This window comes from Ranitomeya imitator, chromosome 5 (assembly GCF_032444005.1).
Source record: "Ranitomeya imitator isolate aRanImi1 chromosome 5, aRanImi1.pri, whole genome shotgun sequence".
NCBI lineage: Eukaryota > Metazoa > Chordata > Amphibia > Anura > Dendrobatidae > Ranitomeya > Ranitomeya imitator.
Window position 1 is genome coordinate 315724372 of NC_091286.1, and position 22525 is coordinate 315746896.

Sequence of the window (22525 nt, forward strand, 5' to 3'; positions counted from 1 at the left end):
ATCTATGTGAGCCGCAATGGGGACAGTGGTGACTCCTGTAAAGCGCTGTATAATACATATAGATGGCTGTATCTGTACCTCTCTAGTAAGTATAACGGCAGTGCGATTTCCTCCTATTCCTGCCCAGGATCCTGCAGCCGCTCTGCAGCACATACATATGGAGCTCCTGTGATCCCCTCCATTCCTGTCAGCTCAGCCACCACGGAACAGTCTACAATGGAGTGGCTGCAGGGAGGAGCAGACAGGTCCGGCGCCATTGTGGACCACAGGCTCAGTGACTACACGTACAGCAGCGCCCGCCCCGTATAAGGACCGGCTGTGTTATTTCCGGGTAGCACGTCACGTGATGTCACCGGCGGGCAGCCGTTCCGGAAGTTGTCGCTGGATGAGTAGCAGCATGGCCTCTGTGTGGAGCCGTGTGTGTGCCCTTCCCTCCCGGGCAGCCGTGCTCCACAGAGCCGTGCACACAGCATGCTGCTCAGGTAATGGCCATTGGCCGCATGTGAGGGGCGCCTCTGCCCCCTAGTGTCCCTGGATGACATTGACGCACAGTGGTGGGTGGACGGACAGGTCCCTGGGGTCATAGCTCGAGCCTCCCGCCCATACTGCTTCACTGGCAGATGTGGAGCCTCCCTATAGTTGCCATACACTGACACTGTGCCAGGAATGGGGGCAGGAAGAGTAGGCATGCTGGACTGGCACCATGAGCAGTGCTGGGGCAGGAAGTGTAGGCATGCCGGACTGGCACCGTGAGCAGTGCTGGGGCAGGAAGTGTAGGCATGCCGGACTGGCACCATGAGCAGTGCTGGGGCAGGAAGTGTAGGCATGCCGGACTGGCACCGTGAGCAGTGCTGGGGCAGGAAGTGTAGGCATGCCGGACTGGCACCGTGAGCAGTGCTGGGGCAGGAAGTGTAGGCATGCCGGACTGGCACCGTGAGCAGTGCTGGGGCAGGAAGTGTAGGCATGCTGGACTGGCACCGTGAGCAGTGCTGGGGCAGGAAGTGTAGGCATGCCGGACTGGCACCGTGAGCAGTGCTGGGGCAGGAAGTGTAGGCATGCCGGACTGGCACCGTGAGCTCTGCTGGGCAGGAAGTGTAGGCATGCCGGACTGGCACCGTGAGCAGTACTGGGGCAGGAAGTGTAGGCATGCCGGACTGGCACCGTGAGCAGTGCTGGGGCAGGAAGTGTAGGCATGCCGGACTGGCACCGTGAGCTCTGCTGGGCAGGAAGTGTAGGCATGCTGGACTGGCACCGTGAGCTCTGCTGGGGCAGGAAGTGTAGACGTGCCTGACTGGCACTGTGAGCAGTGCTGGGGCAGGAAGTGTAGGCAGTCTGGGGCAGGGTCGCACCACATTGTTGTGGGGTCCTGGACGGTTTCTTTTGAATCAAGAACCGTGTTCAGTCTGTTACATTTCACCCGTTATATTCTCAATAACATTGTCCGATAAATGGGCATCAGTGTGACATGTGTATAGTTCTATTTTAACTCATGCAAATGATCACATTAGCGTAGTCTGCTCTGCTGCACTTAGCTTTCAGCTCTTTACAGAATAATTTGTTCCATCGCTATAGTTTTAACAACTTAAAGTGAACCTGTCGGCTCCCCTGTGCCCTCCAACCCAGCAGCATTCACCCATGTATGAGCAAGCTCCCTGCCTAACCAGCCCTGTATAACGTTATTAGGTGAAAAGGCATAAAAAAGCATTTATATTGTTTTATTTCACTCAGTTATACAGCGCCAGTAATTCCGTAAAACTTTAGACATCATCGCTGTCCCCATTGGGGCTCACAATCTAAATTCCCTATCAGTATGTCTTTGATGTGTGGGAGGAAACCAGAGACTCCAGAGGAAACCCACACAAACACGGGGAGAACATACAAACTCCTTGCAGATGTCCTTGGTGGGATTTGAACCCAGGAGTCCGGCACTGCAAAGCAGCAGTGCTAAACACTGAGCCATGTCCCCTTTTCCTATGCTAACTAAGGCTTTAACTAGTCGATGGGGCGTTAATTTCCCCAAACTCATCAGTCCTCTTTCCATGTCACTCCCCTGTGGGCGTGCTAACATCATTTGTACACGTTGGCGTTATCGCTAGCTGATGCAAATCTCGCGCATGTGCACTGTTCATTTCAGCATCATCACTGCGTCTTTGAAGCCAGATATACACTTCCTGGCTTTAGAGGCACACTGCACATGACCGGAAGTTCAGAAAATGGCTTCCGGTCATGATCTGCATGAGAATCTGCTTCCAGAGCTTATGAAAAGGGGGCGTTATCAGTGTGAGACATGCAACTAAGGGCTCCTTCACACATCCTGATATTTCCAGTACTGGAAATATCAGTGTACGTGTGTTTAATACTTGTGGCAACCGTGTGCCACATGTACCAGCGCCTGGGAATTTGTGGTACTGCTCGCGCTGTTCCCCTTCACTGGGTGCTGAAAACGGCTCGCATAATTGTCCCCTGCTTGTGCAGAAATCAGCGCTAGCATGGGACAAAGTTGAGTTGTATTCAACGGACAACAGTGAGATCAGGTGGCAGCTAATGGGACTATTCCTCAGCCGCCGCCTGCACTATAAATACTAAATAAAAATGAAGTAGGGTTCCTCTGAACTTTTGATAACCAGCCAGGCAAAACTGACAGCTGTGAGATGCAACCCTCAGCTGTTGGTTTTAGTAAGGTTGGTTATCAAGAATAGTGGAGTCCCACTTCATATTTTTTTCATTATTTAAAAAATAAAACATTGTGGGGTCCCCACCTATTTTTGACAACCAGCCTTGCTAAAGCTCACAGCTGGGGGCTGGTATTCTCAGGCTGGTAAGGCGCCATGGATATAGGCCCCCCAGCCTAAAAAATAGCAGCCCGCAGTCAGCCAACAAAGGCGCATCTATTAGATGTGCCAATTCTGGTGCTTTGCCTGGCTCTTCCCACTTGCCCTATAGCGGTGGCGAGTGGGGTTTATATTTGTGGGGTTGATTTCACCTTTGTATTGTCAGGTGACATCAAACCCATGGATTACTAATGGAGAGGTGTCTGTAAGACACCCATCCATTACTAATCCTATAGTTATATTGTAAATAAACACATAACAAGAATAAAGTCCTTTTATTTGAAACAAAAAAAACACTTTTCCTTTTTTTTTAATTTAAAAATCTCAAACTCCGTTATAGTCACCAGATAACTTCCTCTTGTCTTCACGCTGTGGCTCAGGCATACTTTATCTGTCCTGTTGAGGGTAGAGCAAAGTACTGCAGTGCGCAGGCGCCGGGCCTCTGACCTTTCCTGGCGCCTGCGCACTGCAGTACTTTGCTTTGCCCTCAACAGGACAGATAAAGTACGCCTGCGCCACAGCGTGAAGACAAAGAACAAACCTCCATACGCCTACGTTGACGGAAACATAAAAACGTTATGGCTCTTTTGGAAGAAGGGGGAAAAAAAATATAAGCACAACAATGAAAATTGAGTCATTAAAGGCTCATGCTAACGTCGTATACATGCATGTGCTGTCCGTGTTAAAATCGGATAGCACACAGACGACACCCTGACCAATGTAATTCAGTTGGGCTGACGGGTCAGATGAGTCATTTCATGCAGACCATGTGAATAAAAAAATAGCACACAGTAGGCTTATTCAAGTCTGAGTGCGCAGAAACCTAGATTATTAACATAGGAAGCTACCGTATTTGTTATTGTACATTTTTGTACTTGTATACAAATGGATGCCATACTGTAATTTTTACGCCAGTCTCAGCCAGGTTTGCCAAAGTTCCCAAACTTGATCCCAATTTCACAAGAGATGTACTCTAGTCTCACTTTTGTCTCGATGGCGTGATAGCCAGAGATTGGACTGGAGACTACATGAACACCACCATGAATAGGCCTTCACTGGGGAATGTCCCACTGGGCCTAGTCATTCTGGGTACACAGCTTGGTGTTACATTGATTTAGTAGTGGAGTCAGTGGTTCGTTCGGCCATTTCTTCAGTGTCCCTGTCAATGCTTTTCAACACCACAACGTCAGATCGCATGTTTGTTCTTCTGTGAGCATCCTAACTATGCTGCGGCCTACACATGCTACCATTGCCTGCAGCATCTCTAGACTCATCTCCCATCCAACTCATCTGGGAAGTCATTGGTTGGAATTGTGAAGGGAGCTGCCAAAAGTGGATCTTAATGATTTGCGTGCCATTAATGATCTCATTGATAGCATGCCAAAGGATGTATTTCTGTGTGTGGTTCTCATACTCTATTGTGAATAAATCAAGATTGAATGATCAAGATTTTATTCCATTTTTTTTTCATCATTTGCCTATATTAATATTCTATTTTTAGATTCCTTTATCCATACTCGCGACTTTTCCTTCTTGATGTTTCCTTTTCAATCTTGCGTAGAGTACAGAGATCGCTCTTCTGTCTCTGACATCGCACAGGAGATGGTTGTGTAGTATCAGGGGAGTTTTATCTTTGTATGGCCTCGTGCACACGCTCAGTATCTGGTCAGTATTTTACATCAGCATTCGTAAGCCAAAACCAGGAGTTGAACAGAAAATAATAACCTCATCCACAACTACCACAAAAGACTTCAAGCTGTCATTGATGTTAGAGTGGGCAATATAAGGTATTAAGAAATGGGGTATGGGACCTTTTGATCAGGGTCATTTGGATGTTTTGGGTTGTCATTATGACTTAAAAAGAGAAAACACAGTAGTTTGACAATAAATGGCTTCACCCAACCACTAAACATGAGTGGAGAAAAAGTTTTGGTGTTATCATTCATATTCTCTGAAAAAAGGCCAAGAAAGCAAAAATTCTGCCGGGGTATGTAAACTTTTAAGCACAACTGTACTTATGTAAAATACTGAACATGTTAACATGGTCTTATGCAGAAAATGGAGGTACTGCATGTTACAGATCTAGCTTTTCGTACTGTTTTTGTTGTGTGTTTTTTTTTTTTTTTTAACAAGAAGCTTTCTATTTTCCTTTTTTTGTTGTTGCTAGCCACATGTCTTCCACTTGATGTTCGGAAGGTGTCTGAATTAAATGGCAGTATCAACGCTGCATCTGGATCAAGTAGAAAGTAAGCATTTTGATTGGGATTTTACTTTTAAACATCAGACGAACTCAGAGTGGATAAGCGTTACTAAATAGATATACTAGAACTGATGAGTATCATGTGTTTACTGTGAAAATCCATGTCAGAATTTGCTGTATAGTCCTTTTTGAAAGTTTACACTCAATCTATGTGCATCCTAACTTGATTAACAGCTCCTCAACGTCTGCTGCTGAAATCTCACATTGCTCAGTACAAGCTGCAGCTGTCAGTTATGCTGGGCTTGAGGAAACTGAATACACGGACTCTTGAGCTATTTCATGTTATAGCTGGATTCATAAAATGCTTAAAGGGGAAACTGACAGAAAAAAATTACTATTGTTTAATTTAGATTTTTGTGTTACATGTACTTAACCACATAGCATGGGATGATGGGTGTCAGTTTCTGCACCATAGCGTTGAGTGACAGTTAAGTGCCGACTACTGTCAGTGACTGCTGAGTGGCATGGGAAAAGGTACTGGGGACCCATGCCGCCTGTCCCTGCTCTAAGGGTGCTGTGCTCAGTCAGCCAATCTTACTAACTGATCAGTCACAGCATGATGGGTCAGAAAGTGCTGAAATATCAACACCACCTGCCCCATCATAGCAGGAACTCTGCACTGCTAGTGGCCGAGCTCCTGCACTAAAGCCCCCGTCACACTTAGGGACGCTGCAGCGATACCGACAACGATCCGGATCGCTGCAGCGTCGCTGTTTGGTCGCTGGAGAGCTGTCACACAGACAGCTCTCTCCAGCGACCAACGATCAGGTGAAAGACTTCGGCATCGTTGAAACTGTCTTCAACGATGCCGAAGTCCCCGGGTAACCAGGGTAAACATCGGGTTACTAAGCGCAGGGACGCGCTTAGTAACCCGATGTTTACCCTGGTTACCATCGTTAAAGTAAAAAAAACAAACGCTACATACTTACCTTCCGCTGTCTGTCCCCGGCGCTGTGCTTTCCTGTACTGACTGTGAGCACAGCGGCCGGAAAGCAGAGCGGTGACGTCACCGCTCTGCTTTCCGGCTGCCCGGCGCTCACAGCCAGAGCAGAGAAGCAGAGCGCCGGGGACAGACAGCGGTAGGTAAGTATGTAGCGTTTGTTTTTTTTTTACTTTAACGATGGTAACCAGGGTAAACATCGGGTTACTAAGCGCGGCCCTGCGCTTAGTAACCCGATGTTTACCCTGGTTACCAGCGAAGACATCGCTGAATCGGCGTCACACACGCCGATTCAGCGATGTCAGCGGGACCTCAACGATCAAAAAATGGCCCAGGCCATTCCGATACGACCAGCGATCTCACAGCAGGGGCCTGATCGCTGCTACGTGTCACACATAGCGAGATCGCTACTGAGATCGCTGTTGTGTCACAAAACTTGTGACTCAGCAGCGATCTCGCTAGCGATCTCGCTATGTGTGACGGGGCCTTAACAGCCAGGGACGGTGCCATCAAATTCCCTACCTGTTTAACCACCTAAATGCTGCAATCAATAGCTCCCTCTGCCTTTTAATTAGGGACCCCACAACATCTTGACATACCCCCTTCCACCGAGTCAACAAGCTACGGAAAGCTTCTTAGAACTTACTCAAAGGATGGTCTAAGAACCTTTCCGTACAGGTATAATACATTAAAATGCTGGTGTATTGCAATGCATTATACTAGTAATCAAAGCATAGAGGGGCTAATAATAAAAGAAAAAGTAAAACATATTTTTGCAAAAATATATACCGTAATAAAAAAAATGCAGGATGATGAAATAAAATATTACACAAATACACATTTTATATAAAAATACACAACAAAAATACACTTATTTGGTATCTCCGTGTCTTTAACGACCCGATCTATTAGTATCATACTAGTTAACCCCCTTCAGTGAACGCCTTTTTCATCATAACGCTGGAATAAACCTCTTATCAAACAGACAAATGTAAATAAAAATGGTATAGCTGAAAACATTTTCTTGTCCCGCAAAAAACAAGCAGTCACAGGACTGTTGGCAGAAATATAGAAACATTATAGCCCTCAAAATATGGTGATGCAAAACCCTAGTTTTTGCAACAAAAAAAAGTGTCTTTTAGGCTGGAGACACACTAGCAAATTAAAAATAGGTCCGATTTTGATGCAGGAGAGTCGGACAAGTGTAATGCAAGTGTCATGCATTATTTCTGCGAGTATAATCCGATTTTTCACGCCTAGCATCCAATTTACATCAGAATGCAGTGCGATTGCTATCTGTTTGCAATGCGATTTTTAACATGAGCATTTACATTCATCAATTCTGTCATTTACACATCGTTTTTAAATGAAATATTCTTGAAAACACATACCGTATATACTCGAGTATAAGCCGAGATTTTCAGCCCATTTTTTGGGGCTGAAAGTCCCCCTCTCGGCTTATACTCGAGTAATACGCAGGGGTCGGCAGGGGAGGGGGAGCGGGGGCTATCTAATTATAGTCCCCTACTGCTGGTGCGGTCCCTGCGCGTCTCTGCTTCTTCCAGCGCTGCATATTCTTCCTGTACTGAGCGGTCACATGGTACCGCTCATTACAGTAATGAATATGCGGCTCCACGTCCCATAAAGGTGGAGCCGCATATTCATTACTGTAATGAGCGGTAACGGTGACCGCTCAGTACAGGAAGAATATGCAGCGCCGGGAGAAGCAGGGACTGCACCGCTCCAGGAGCAGGTAAGTATACGGGGAGGGGGAGCGCAGCGCTGCGTGATATTTACCTGCTCCTCGTTCCGGTGCGGCTCCGTCATCAGCATCCTCTGGCTGTGATGCTCAGGTCAGAGGGCGCGGTCACGTTGTCACTGCGTGCCCTCTGCTGAACATCCGTGCTGAGGACGGAGCCGCACCCGAATGAGGAGCAGGTAAAAGTGCCGGGGTCCTGAGTGACGGAGAGGTGAGTATGTGATTTTTTTTATTTATTTATTTTTTTTATCGCAGCCACAGCATATGGAGCATCTGTATGGGGCCTTAACAATTGTGGAGCACTATAAGGGGCAGTGACTGTATGGAGCATCTGTATGGGGCCTTAACGATTGTGCAGCACTATAAGGGGCAAGTGTCTGTATGGAGCATCTTATGGGGCCCTTATTACCCTTTATGCAGGATTATATGGGGCATATTTTAATATGGAGTATTTAATGGGGCCCATCAAACTTTATGGAACATTATATGGGGCTCCTGATTCAATATGGATATTCAAAAACACTTAACTTACTGATGTCTCAATTAATTTTACTTTTATTGGTATCTATTTTTACTTTTGACATTTACCGGTAGCTGCTGCATTTTCCACCCTAGGCTTATACTCGAGTCATTAAGTTTTCCCATTTTTTTGTGGCAAAATTAGGGGGGTCGGCTTTATAAAAATATAAATGAGGTATCACTGTAATTGTACTGACCCGAAGAATAAAACTGCTTTATCAATTTTATGAAACGTGGAACGGTATAAACGCCCCCCCACCCCAAATTAAATTCAAGAATAGCTGGTTTTTGGTCATTCTGCCTCACAAAAATCAGAATAAAAAGCGATCCGAAAATGTCATGTGCTCGAAAATGGTACCAATAAAAACGTCAACTCGTCCCTCAAAAAACAAGACCTCACATGACTCTGTGGACCAAAATATGGAAAAATTATAGCTCTCAAAATGTGGAGACGCAAAAACTATTTTTGCAATAAAAAGCGTCTTTTAGTGTGTGACAGCTGCCAATCATATAAAAGTAAATCAAACCCCCCCCCCCCCCCCTTCATCACCCCCTTAGTTAGGGAAAAATAATAAAATTTATTTCTGTTAGGGTTGGGGATACAGTTAGGGTTGGGGCTAAAGTTAGGGTTTGGATTACATTTATGGTTGGGATTAGGGTTAGGGGCATGTTTGGGTTAGGGGTGCGGTTAGTGTTGGGATTAGGGTTAGGGGTGTTTTTGGGTTAGGGTTTCAGTTAGAATTGGGGGGTTTCCACTGTTTAGGCACATCAGGGGCTCTCCATACTCGACATGGCGTCCGATCTCAATTCCAGCCAATTCTGCATTGAAAAAGTAAATCGCTGCACCTTCCCTTCTGAGCTCTACCGTGCTCCAAAACAGGGGTTTACCCCAGCATATGGGGTATCTGCATACTCGGGACAAATTGGACAACAACTTTTGCGGTCCAATTTCTCTGGTTACCCTTGGGAAAATAATAATTTGGGGGGCTAAAAAATCGTTTTTGTGGGAAAAGCACTTGGGGGTTCAAAGTTCCTTGGGGGGGTCTAGTTTCCAATATGGGGTCACTTGTGGGAGGTTTATTCTGTTTAGGTACATCAGGGGCTCTGCAAACGCAATGTGACGCCTGCAGACCATTCCATCTAAGTCTGCATTCCAAAGGGCGCTCCTTCCCTTCCGAGCTCTGCCATGCGCCCAAACAGTGGTTCTCCCCCCCCCCCCCCCCCCCACATTTGGGGTACCAGCGTACTCGCGACAAGTTGGACAACAACCCTTGAGGAAAATACAAAACTGGGGGATAAAAAAACGGTAATTAGTTCTTACTGGTAATTTTATTTCCAGGAATCCACCTGACAGCGCCATTGGAGGACGTCCTTCTTATCCTCAGTGGGACAGGAACCACAAGCAGTTAAAAGGACCCTCCCCACTCCACCCACCAGTGATTTTCTAAGTACCACATCTGGATGGATGCAAAAAAGAGAGTTTATTTACAATTATACACCAATGTTACATCACATTAGTCAGTAGTATAAGCTTGCAGTGGGAGGGAACTAGTAGTGCTGTCAGGTGGATTCCTGGAAATAAAATTACCGGTAAGAACTAATTACCGTTTTCCAGTCCACCACCTGACAGCACCATTGGAGAATACCAAAGGATTTTAACTAGGGTGGGACTACTGCATGTAAAACTTTTCTACCAAAAGCTATCTGGTCTGATACGACATCTAGTTTATAGTGTCTAGCAAAGGTAGAAAGACTAGTCCAAGTCACCGCCCTACAGATTTGCTCAGCTGAGGCTCCCCCTTTCTCTGCCCATGATGTAGAAATAGCTCGTGTTGAGTGGGCCCTAAGAGTATCCGGGGGATCTTTCCCTTGGTCTGTATATGCTAGGCTAATCATGTTTTTAATCCACATAGCAATGGTTGATTTCGCTGCTTTACACCCCCTATTTGGACCACCGTATTGTATAAATAAGTTAGTGTCCTGTCTCCAGCTTTCTGTCGCCCCCAGGTATTTTAGAACAGTCTCCCCAACGTCAAGGTTATGGTAGACCCCTTCTTTTGCGTTTTTAGGGTGTTGGCAGAAAGAAGGAAGGATTATCTCCTGATTTATATTGGTAGAGGATACTACTTTGGGGAGGAAAGCTGGGTTAGGTTTGAAGACTATTCTGTCGTCAAAGATTTGAAGATATGGATTCTGGATAGAAAGGGCCTGCATCTCCCCCAGTCTTTTGGCCGATGTTACGGCGATTAGGAAAGCAGTCTTAAAGGAGATATTGGCTATGTCCATATCTTCCGATAGTAAGTAAGGGGTTTTACACAAAGTGTTAAGGACCAGGTTTAGGTCCCAAGGAGGAGTTGATTTCCTCACAAGTGGCCTCATTCTCTGCGTGGCCCTGGAAAATCTCGCTATCCAGGGATGGGAGGCTAGTGATGTATCAAAAAATACACTAAGTGCTGCAATCTGTACTTTTAGAGTACTAGGCCGAAGGCCCTTGTCAAATCCGAGTTGCAGGAAATCGAGAATTCTGGGAATATCTGGTTTTGAAGTATCCACAGGACCTTCTCCCAGAAAGGAACAATACCGCTTCCAGATCTTGTTGTAAATCGCCGAAGTTACCGGCTTTCCGCTTGCCTGGAGTGTGGTAATGACATTTTCTGACAGGCCTCTGGATCTTAAGGTTTGCCGTTCAGGATCCAAGCAGATAGGTGAAGAGAATCTGGATTCTTGTGAAACACCGGACCTTGAAGTAGAAGGTCCTGCCTGTTCGGTAGTAAGACTGGTTCCTCTGACATCTTGGATAGTAGAGAAAACCAGCTTCTTTTCGGCCAAAAAGGAACCACCAGGATTACGGTTGCTTTCTCGTCTCGTATCTTCCTGAGTGTTTTCGGTATCAGAGGAAGAGGCGGAAATGCGTACAGGAGACCTCCCCAATACTGAGACAAGGCGTCTACCCCATAGTTTGTAAGCTTGCGAGCAGGGCCCTCACTCCTCCTGGTATCTGTTTTGAACTGTATTTCTGTTATGCTGTAATGTCTATTGTCTGTACAAGTCCCCTCTATAATTTGTAAAGCGCTGCGGAATATGTTGGCGCTATATAAATAAAATTATTATATTATTATTACTCCTGTGGCTCCATCTAGAGGATTCAGAGAGACAAATGCTCTGATCTTTGTGTTTGACCTGGTGGCAAAGAGGTCCTCCTGAGGTGTTCCCCATTTCTGGCATAGACTGCTGAATACTTCCGGGTTCAGTTCCCATTCTCCGGGATGTACCAACTTTCGGCTCAAAAAATCTGCTACCTGATTCTTGGCACCTTCCAGGTGAACCGCCGAGATGGATTTGACCGAACTTTCTGCCCACCTGAAAATCTGGTCTGCTAAGTGTTGCAGTGGTGGATGTCTCGGACCTCCCTGGTGTCTCAGAAATGCCACTGCTGTGACATTGTCGGACAGTATTCTCACGTGTTTGCCTCGGACCAATGACTGGGCCTGGCACAACACTTTCCAGATCGCATACAGCTCCCTGAAATTTGACGATTTTGCGGCAATCTGAGGAGTCCATTCTCCCTGGTAGTATGTTCTTCCTATATGACCGCCCCATCCGTATTGACTGGCGTCTGTGGTCACTGTAACACAGGGATCGAGTATCCATGGAACTTCCTCTTTTAGGTTTCCCGGTGTGGTCCACCAGGTTAAGGATCTCTTTACCGACGGAGACACAATCATCCTCCTGTCTAGGGAACTCTGTTTCCTGTTCCAGGATCCTAGAACTTCTTTTTACAACTCCCGCTAGTGGAATTGGCTCCATTTCACACAGGGTATGCATGCTGTCATGAAGCCGAGTATCCTCATTGCCTCTCTTATGGAGGGGGTACTTCTGAACTGATGAATGTGCCTGATCAAGGCCTCTTGCCTGTCTTCTGGTAAAAAAGATGTTCTTAGATTGGAATCCAACATCACCCCCAAAAATTTTATTCTGGAATTTGGGACCAGGCAGGACTTCTTCCAGTTCACAATCCACCCCAGCTCCTGTAGGATGGAAAGAGTGAAAGTGCAGTCTATCTTGAGGAGTTTCTGTGATTTCGCCATTATCAGGAAGTCGTCCAGGTATGGGACTATGGTAACATTCTGGTTCCTTAGATAGGCCACGACTTCCGACATCAGTTTGGTAAAAAAATCCTGGGCGCTGAAGCAAGCCCGAAGGGGAGACATCTGAACTGGAAGTGATGTACTATCCCCTTGTTCATTATGGCAAATCTCAGGAATCTTTGGTAGGAGATGTGTATCGGGACATGATAGTATGCGTTGCTTAGGTCTAGGGTACACATTACCATGTCCTTGTCTATTAGAGGCGTTGTGGACTTTATAGATTCCATCCGGAATCTTTTGTACCGGACCCATTTGTTTAGTGGTTTTAAATTTATAATCGTCCGGGAGTCCCCCAATGGTTTCTTTATTGAAAACAAATGGGAATAATGGCCCTTGCCTCTTTCTAAGATGGGAACTGGCACAATTGCCTCTAAATCCACTAGCTCCTGGATGTTTGTCCACATGGAGGAGTCGGAGAGCGGGCAGGGTCGGGTTACTACAAATCTTTCTGGGGGACTGCTGGAGAACTCTAATTTGTATCCCTGCGCAATCACCTGTAGAATCCAAGGATTCTGGGACACCTTCTGCCAACCCCCTAGAAATTTTTGTAATCGACCTCCCACCTTGATGTCATTTATTTGACTTTGGTGTACCTGCACTTGGGAAGATGGAGTCTCTACTTTTTCCACCCTTGGGATAAGACCACCTCCCAGTCTTCCCTTTGCCCCCGTAGTCTGTCCTCTGACTAGGTCGGGACCTACGAAAGGGCTGATACTTTTTGGTATTCTCCTCAGGGAATCCCTTCTTTTTATCTGAGGCCTTTTCTAGGATATCGTCTAGAATAGGCCCAAATACTTTATCCCCTGAGAATGGGATTCCACACAATTTATTTTTTGACTGGAGATCCCCCGACCAGATTTTTAGCCATATGGCTCTTCTGGCCGCGTTAGACAAAGATTCGCTTCTAGCCGCGAAACGTACAGATTCGGCCGAAGCATCTGCCATAAAGCCTGTTGCGAGTTTGAGCAACGGCAGGGATTTAAGGATAACATCTCTGGAAGTCTTGGCTTTGAGATGATCCTCTAAATCGTCAATCCATAAATGCATTGACCGGGCTACGGAGGTTGCCGCTATATTGGCCCGTATTATCGCCGCGGAGGACTCCCAAGTTCTCCTTAGCAAACCGTCCGCTTTACGATCCATAGGATCTTTTAATGCGGAGGAGTCCTCAAAAGGGATTGAGGTCTTCTTCGCCACTTTTGCTAGTGGCACATCGATCTTGGGAACTTCATCCCACACCTTAATGCCCTCTGGATTGTAGGGCAGTCGAAGTCTAAAATCCCTGGGTACCACCAGTTTCTTCTCCGCTTCCTGCCACTCTTCCAGAATCATGGAACGGATGTGGTTGTTGACGGGGAAGATTTTTGTCACCTGGGCATGTAATCCGCCAAACATCTCATCCTGGATCGAGGTCTCCTCTGGCGTATCCTGTAGCTGCATGGTGTTACGCACAGCATAAAGAAGCTCATCTGTGTCTGTTGCAGAGAAGAGATATCTCTTCCCTCTGCCTAGAGATCCGTCTTTTTCTTCCTGGTCAGAATCCTCCGAAATCTCACCCTCGGAAGAGGGGCTGGACTCCCTTGGCCTCTTCCGTGAAGTCTGCGGTACTGACTGAGTTGCCTGGGAAAGATTCAGGCTTGAGATAGAAGCCTGAACCTCCTGTCGAATCATGGTCCTCATACTGGATAGTAGCGTCGTCTGCTCATCACTCACGATCTTGGATGTGCACGATTTGCATAATGGTTTCCGCCAATTTTCCGGAAACTTAGTGGCACATATCGGGCATTTATTTTTCCCCGATTTTTTTTCCTTTCGGCTGTAGGGATGGGAGGGTCAGCCTAGGATAAATAGAGATATGTGTGGGGTACGTAAGTAGGGAAGCAGGGGGAGGGGTGAGCTTTGTGGTACGGCTCTAACATAGCCCACTCACGTGCCCCTGAAGCTGGTCAGTCCCCTCAGGTCTGGCAGATTCCTCCATAGTGCCGATAACAATATGAACGTATAGCTGAGTGCTCCTTTGTCAGGATGGCCGGCGGCATACAGACCCCCCTGGTGAGATTATATAGGTTTTACCTGGTTGATCCTGCCCTCTTTACCGCCGCTACGGTGACCGCGCTGTGCCTCTCACCTAGGCCGGCGCTGCTGCCGGCGCCATCTTCCATGCTGGCCGCGACCGGAAGTGACGCGGTCGCTGGACCCGGAAGCGACGCGGCAGCATGCTCAAGCCGGCTGCTGCTGGAAGCGCCCGCCGCACTCACCCCTCGGCAGACAGGCACCCGGACCGAAAGCCCCCACAAGGAGGAAGCGGACCCGACCCCCAGGAGCAGCGCTACACTGGGGAGGCTGAGGGACCCCCCATAGCAGGTATCAGCCGCAGATATCTTGCGGCGGGGAAGGGAAAGGCTGGGCCCCCCGATCCCCACCATCTGCACAGCACCGTCAGAGGACATGCTTGCCGTTCCTATCCGCAGTGGGACAGGAAAAACACTGGTGGGTGGAGTGGGGAGGGTCCTTTTAACTGCTTGTGGTTCCTGTCCCACTGAGGATAAGAAGGATGTCCTCCAATGGTGCTGTCAGGTGGTGGACTAGAAATGTATTTTTGTGGGAAAAAAAGTGTTTTTATTTTCACGGCTCTGCATGATAAACTGTAGTGAAACACTTGGGGGTTCAAAGTTCTCACAACACATCTAGATAAGTTCCTTAGGGGGTCTACTTTCCAAAATGGTGTCACTTGGGGTTTTCAATGTTTAGGCACATCAGGGGCTCTCCAAACGCGACATGGCGTCCCATCTCAATTCCAGTAAATTTTGCATTGAAAAGTCAAATGGTGCTCCTTCCCTTCCGAGCTCTGCCATGCGCCCAAACAGTAGTTTACCCCCACATATGGGGTATCGGCATACTCGGAACAAATTGTACAACAACTTTTGTGGTCCAATTTCTCCTGTTACCCTTGGTAAAATAAAACAAATTGGAGCTCAAGTAAATTTTTCCCATCATACATGACGGCACCACGAGAGAGGGGATCTGCCCATCAAGGACAGGAAACCTTCAAGGTAAAAGGGGCGGCTCCTCTCTCCACATCAGTTGGTTTCCTGACGGGGAATCCTCAAGATGAAGACTTCTGATGAAGACAGAAGAGGATACCTGGGTCGGGTGGATTTGGGCAGGCGCTGGTCTGCTGCACCCGTCACCTGGTACCGGTAGTCGCCTCGGGGGTCATGTATTCCATGCCCCCCCTGAGCGAAGCATGGCCTCAACCCGGGTAAAGATTATCCTCGGGGGCCGCAGATGGCGTCCCCCCCCTGTTGATTAAAAATCCTGCCGTGCTCGGGGGTCACTACATGGTGCCCCCCCGTTGACCAAAGGTGGCCATGCAAACCGTAAGGCACATTGGTGCCCGGGCTGAGTAAGTCTCCTCGGAGGTTGGGGGCCTCCCTGTCGAGAATTAAGAGCAGGTCTCCCCCTCCTTCCTTCCTGGTCGGTACCTGAGAAGTATGGAGCAGTGTCTGGCAGCGTTGAGGGACGCTGAGGGTAAGTGCTGCGCTGCCTTCCTGACGGTGCTGCAAGCCTCCCTCCAGCCGGCGCCGGGTACCCGGAAATGGAGGTACACGCGTGCGCATAATACCCGGCGGAACGTTTGATGCGGGCAAGGGGGCCAGAAACTTCGGCGCGCACCGGAAGTAAAGGCCGGGTGCGCGCCTGGAAGTAAAGCGCGCATGGCGCTAAAGGAGCGTGCACCGGAAATAATGGCCGTGTGCATGCGCAGGACCCAGCGGCAGCACTCGGGCAGAGACCGGATCAACCAGGTGAATGGTGAATCAAATAGCGCGCACCGGAAGTGGTTGCCGGGTGCGCGCTCTGGCATAGTTATACAGCGAATGGGGTTGCGCGAGCGGCCGGCAGATGCAGGATCAACCAGGTGATTGATTGCATCTATGAACACCGGAAGTGGTGCAGGCACGATCAGCCAGGTAATCAATCATGACAAGTGCGCACATGCACCTGACTACTGAAGCGACCAGAAATGGCAGGATCAACCAGGTGATCCATTAAAAAAAAAAAAAAAAAAAAGGAAGTGAATCTATTTAAACGAACCAGAAGTGCTGCCCTGTGTCACTAAACCAGACCAGGTTGAAGGTGACTACTCTTGTTACGTGGTAGTGTGTAAGATGGAGAGCTTTTCACCAGAACATTTAATGCCACAGCAAGAGGTGCAGGAGAGGCGGTCTCGCTCAAGTGAGAAGAGCCAGATACGCCATGGCAGCAGCAGAAGCCGCTCGGACAGCATACGGACGGATCGCCATACCAAGGAGGGGTCACTGGTCTCATTGGGAGACACTGAGAAAACCAGTCAACCTCCGGATCCGGTACCCGTACTTTGAAAGCGTCCGAGTGGTGAGTGAACTGCGAGAAAGTCCAGCAGGCTAATGTCTGTTCTTTTCTTTTATCTCTTATCTCCATCTCTCCCCTCTTTTCTTACATACATTTTGGGGGTGGAGTATGGAGATCCCCAAAAACTATATAAGGCAAAAGCTAAAAATAAGGAATGTCCCCTTGTGTAAAAAGCCTTTAAAGACATCTTGGGGTAAAAGACTGTGTCAGGAGTGTATCAACAAGACAGTGGCAGAGGAAACACCCTCCTTTACGGAGAGCCTAAGATCTCTGATCCAGTCAGAGTTCTCTAGGTCTGTAAAAGTGTTACAGACAGCCGATACAGATGCCAGATCTAGGGACAGATCCAGCCCCTCAGTAGCATCTCAGAGGGATTCCTCGGAGTCAGAGGAGAACTCAGATACAGCTCGCTGCTCAGATAGTAGCTCAGAGGAGGAAGATGCATTTCCAGCGGAGGCTACGGATAAGCCTATAAAAGCTGTTCGCTCTACCATGGGCCTGGTAGACGAGAAGGCAAAAAAGACAGCCCAAGAACTTATGTTCAGTGGTCTACAGAAGAAAAAACGGAGGTCATTCCCTATTAATGAACAGCTACAAAAACTAATTAAAAGGGAATGGCAAAAACCGGAAAAAAGGTCCCAAATAACCACCTCCCTAAAGAGAAGATATGCTTTTGAAGAGGAGGCATCCTCATCTTGGGATAGAGCCCCAAAAATTGATGTGGCAATTTCAAAAGTTGCCAGAAAATCCTCCCTGCCATTCGAGGATTTAGGTTCTCTAGAAGAACCTCTGGATAGAAAAGTGGACGGTTCCCTGAAAACAGCATGGGAAGTCTCAGCAGGGGCACTAAGGCCAGCTATCGCGGCCACTTGTGTAGCCAGATCCCTTAAACTATGGATAGACAACCTGGAGGATCAGGTAGAACAAAAAGTTCCCAGAGAGACTATCCTAGAGGCAATACCGGCCATGAGAGCAGCGGCAGTATTTCTAGCTGAGGCGTCAGCAGACTCAGCTAGACTGGCAGCAAAGTCAGCAGCTTTAGCCAACACATGATGCCGTGCGGTATGGCTTAAATGCTGGCCAGGAGATACACAGGCAAAGATGAAACTTTGCTCTTTGCCATGTGAGGGGAACTTCCTGTTTGGTCGGGCATTAGACGAGGTGTTGGAAAAAGCCGGTGCTAAAATGAAAATTTTTCCAAAGCAGCCATTTCAGCCCTTTCGGCGCTCCTTTGAGAGGTCGAAAATTCCAAAGGCAGCAGTTTAGAGACCGAGACAGGAGCAACTTGGACAAGCGATCCAGGGGAGGAAAAGGTTTCTATTTTGGCAAATCCCCCAGGTACACCAAGAAACCCTCCCAGTGACGGTCCTTCTCAGGTGGGAAGGAGGCTCTCTCACTTCCTTCTAGCCTGGGAGAGGATCTCCTCCAGCGTATGGATCCGACAGATTATAGGATCAGGCCTAAAATTAAAATTCGACCACTGGCCTCCAAGAAAATACATGCAGACCCTGGTACAGTCCTCCCAAGAGAAACAAGACAGTCTGGAAGGGGAAGTAACATCACTCCTAGACAAGCACGTCTTGGAAGAAGTTCCAAAAGAGGAAAGGATGGAAGGATTTTATTCCCCCCCTTTTTTCTCATAAAAAAAACAGACAATTCTTGGAGGACAATAATAAATTTAAAAGGCCTCAACAAATACCTGATGATTCCATCTTTCAAAATGGGAACAATAAAATCCGCAGTGAAGCTCCTATATCCTCAGTGTTACATGGCAGTCCTAGACCTAAAGGATGCTTATTACCACGTCCCAATCAGACAACAAGATCGTCAGTTTCTCAGAGTGGCAGTTCAGATGGGGTCCCAGTTGCGTCACTTTCAGTACAGGGCTCTGCCCTTTGGGATAGCAACAGCCCCACGGGTATTTACAAAAAATTAATTGCAGTGGTCACAGCACATCTCAGAGAAAAAGACACTCTGATAATACCCTACTTAGACGACTTCCTGATACAGTTGTATGAAAAAGTTTGGGCTCCCCTATTAATCTTAAGCTTAATGCTTTATAAAAATTGTTTTTTTGCAACAGCTATTCCAGTTTCATATATCTAATAACTGTTGGACACAGTAATGTTTCTGCCTTGAAATGAGGTTTATTGTACTTACAGAAAATGTGTAATCTGCATTGAAACAAAATTTGACAGGTGCATAAGTATGGGCACCCTTATCATTTTCTTGTTTTAGATACTCCTACCTACTTTTTACTGACTTACTAAAGCACTTTTTTTGGTTTTCTAACCTCATTGAGCTTTGAACTTCATAGCCAGGTGTATGCAATCATGAGAAAAGCTACTTAATGTGGCCACTTGCAAGTTGTTCTCCTGTTTGAATCTCCTCTGAAGAGTGGCATCATGGGCTCCTCAAAACAACTGTCTAATGATCTGAAAACTAAGATTATTCAACATAGTTGTTCAGGGGAAGGATACAAAAAGCAGTCTCAGAGATTTAACCTGTCAATTTCCACTGTGAGGAACATAGTAAGGAAATGGAAGAACACAGGTACAGTTCTTGTTAAGGCCGGAAGTGGCAGGCCAAGAAAACCATCAGAAAGGCAGAGAAGAATGGTGAGATCAGTCAAGGACAATCCTCAGACCACCTCCAGAGAGCTGCAGCATCAACTTGCTGCAGATGGTGTCACTGTGCATCGGTCAACTATACAACGCACTTTGCACAAGGAGAAGCTGCATGGGAGAGTGATGCGAAAGAAGCCGTTTCTGCAAGCACGCCACAAACAGTCGGCTGAGGTATGCAAAAGCACATTTGGAGAAGCCAATTTTTTTTGGAAGAAGGCCCTGTGGACTGATGAAACCAAGATTGAGTTGTTTGGTCATACAAAAAGGCGTTATACATGGCTGCCAAAAAAACACAGCATTCCAAGAAAAACACTTGCTACCCACAGTAAAATTTGGTGGAGTTTCTGGACCCGGACCAACAGAGGGACCGCCCCTGGGTGAGTATAATCTAACATCTTTTTCTCATCTTTTACGATACATCGGGGGCTTATCTACAGCATTCCAGAATGCTGTAGATAAGCCCCTGATGCCGGTGGGCTTACCTCACCCGTGATTTTGGAGGTGACAGGTTCCCTTTAATCATGTATGCAGTTTTTTATTGAGAAATGCTATGACACATCTGCCTGAAGTTGTATATCTGGAGCCTGTAAGTGGCACATGACGTCCAGTTCCATGCTATGTAGCGAAGGTAAACTGTGTGCTGCCTTATGGCGCATTAGTATAACACTGTATTGCAGAGGAATAGTGAAATATCGTGAACCGGAAAAAAATATTTGTAAGACCTCATTCAGATGCATGCTGTATCATCCGTTTTTTTTTTTGTTTTTTTTTCACAAATACAGCACATACCCGTTATAATTTAGGGTGCTATTGAGATGTCCCTGTTCTTTCATGGATAATCTGTCTGTCCAAAACTTATGGAGACATGTTGTTTTTTCGTTTTTTTTTTTCTATCACATTTGAAAAGTGCTAACACAAGTTTATGGGTCTGTGAAAAACACATACAGCACACAGATGGCGTGATGTACTTATTTAACAGCAAAGAATAAGAGAAGAATTATAATTTATCTGTGAAATACACTGATGGTAAAAACGGACCACACACTGACATGCTGATCCAAAACATGGATTACACCGGTACCATTTTTTAACGTGTGTTTGAAGGGCTCGCCCATGACTATAGATTTTTTTTTACTATAAAAACCAACAGGCTGGTAGTTGATAACAAAGGCAACTACCTGCCTATTTTACAGCCAGGCTCCAAGTCAGTGCCCACTTTGGTGGAGTCGGCATGAAATGAATAGACTTCAACTCCTAAAATATATAATAATTGGGTGCAGTAGTTCAGTGCAGGATGTGCTGTAAATGTTTTCATAAGAATTTAGGAAAGTTCTGAAATGTCCTATAAATGTCTGTTCTGTTCCTCATGTAAGGATCTGGGCTTTTAGTGGAGATGAATCTGTGCTGCACTTTATGTCCATGCTCAGTAGTGACCAGTGCTGTGGAGATGAATCTGTGCTGCACTTTATGTCCATGCTCAGTAGTGACCAGTGCTGTGGAGATGAATCTGTGCTGCACTTTATGTACATGCTCAGTAGTGAGGCCGGGCTGTGGAGTCGGAGTCAGGGAAATTGAGGAGTCGGAAGTTTGGCTTACCGACTCCACAGCCCTGCTCAAAGCAGTCACCAACCGCTCCTGCCGATGACTCATCTGCTCCGTGTCAGCAGAGCTGCTTTTCCTCTTCCGGGCTGCTCTGTTGACTGGTCATTGCTGTTGACCTCATGCTGATTGACAGCCGGCTTCTTGTCTGCAGCGGAGGAGCTAGCAGTCGGCAGACACATGAACATTGCGGAGCGGGTGAGAAGCTGCTGCTCTGTCGTCATGACGTCAGTGAATCGCCTCCAGGAGCAGTCTGTAACTGCTCAGTGCTGGCAGACGTCGGAGCTTGGCACAGTAGGCAGATAGTTAGCAGCTACCTGCCTGTTAGTTCTTAGGACTGTAGTAAAAAAATGATATAGTCCTGGATAACCCACTATAACCATGGACGTGTGAGTGAGGCCTAATATAGCATGCATTTTTGTTTCTTGGCATCTGCATGAATGAGAAAAAAGAAACTCTCCATACTTCCATATGAAATACATGAAATACTGTACACTAGGGGTTCCATATAAATACTCAGTGTAACCTGTACCGATTTCACTAAATAGTTCCCCTCATATTTTCTGTTTCCTTCACTAAAATACTAAGATGTACATGAAATGCATTGCAGCAAGGAGATTATATTTGTACGCCTTTTTGTTTTTTTTTATACTATATATTTTCTCTCTACACTTGTGGTTTTAAAGGAGATGTTATCGTTTTTAGGCAATCAGATGTTTCCCACTTTCATTTCCCCTATCAAATCATATAATGTCCCTGAACATGAAAGGGGCGAGACCTGCAGTTTCATCCCCCTCCTCTCCATTGACCTAGTTATTTTTTGATGTTTTGGGGATCAGAGGAGGTTTCTGAATGTTTACAGAGCGCATGCAGAGAGGAAAAGGACTACATGCAAGATACATTCCTATGTGTATTTACATGCATCAATATTTGCATATGGAAAAAATGAAACTGATACAGCGTCTGTTTATTAACACCAGTCCTTGTGTACATGGTTATTGCACATTTTAGTAGCAGCACAGCTGCTTGTTTTACACTAACTGCCATTACATGTTTATTTTATAGCATTTTAATCACTGGTCTAACTACACTTTTGGATTTTTCATTAATTGTAAGTTGTGATATTTGTACAGTTGCTGTTTAAGTCGGCCATATAGCACCGCACCTAGTGTGGATCCCATGGAGGTTAAGAAATTCCAGGCATGGTCAGCGAAATGGTGGGATGAAGAAGGTGTATATTGTGCGCTCCATGCAATGAACGATATACGAGTGCCATTTATAAGGTATGCTTCATATAAAAGTAGGAAGCTTTTATAGTAAAAGGTATGACAATTTTACTGTACTTTAGTTTTGCTTTTCACAAAAAAAAAAATCCTGAAAAGCATTTAGTTTCTTCTCCTGCCATGACCTCCCCATTATCCTGTTTGGATTGTTACCGTAATTTCAAAAG

The 22525-nt window shown here is 46.5% G+C and overlaps 1 protein-coding gene across 1 annotated transcript in view; it reads left to right on the forward strand.

The window, feature by feature from the left end:
• The first annotated feature begins 245 nt into the window (after nt 1-245).
• COQ3 (coenzyme Q3, methyltransferase) overlaps nt 246-22525 on the forward strand; it is a 28001-nt gene continuing 5721 nt past the window's right edge. Inside the window, exons 1-3 of the mRNA XM_069726327.1 lie at nt 246-482; nt 4999-5077; nt 22209-22358. Of these exons, the coding sequence (XP_069582428.1) occupies nt 347-482; nt 4999-5077; nt 22209-22358 (365 nt within the window). The 5' untranslated portion in view covers nt 246-346. The remainder of the gene's footprint in view (nt 483-4998; nt 5078-22208; nt 22359-22525) is intronic.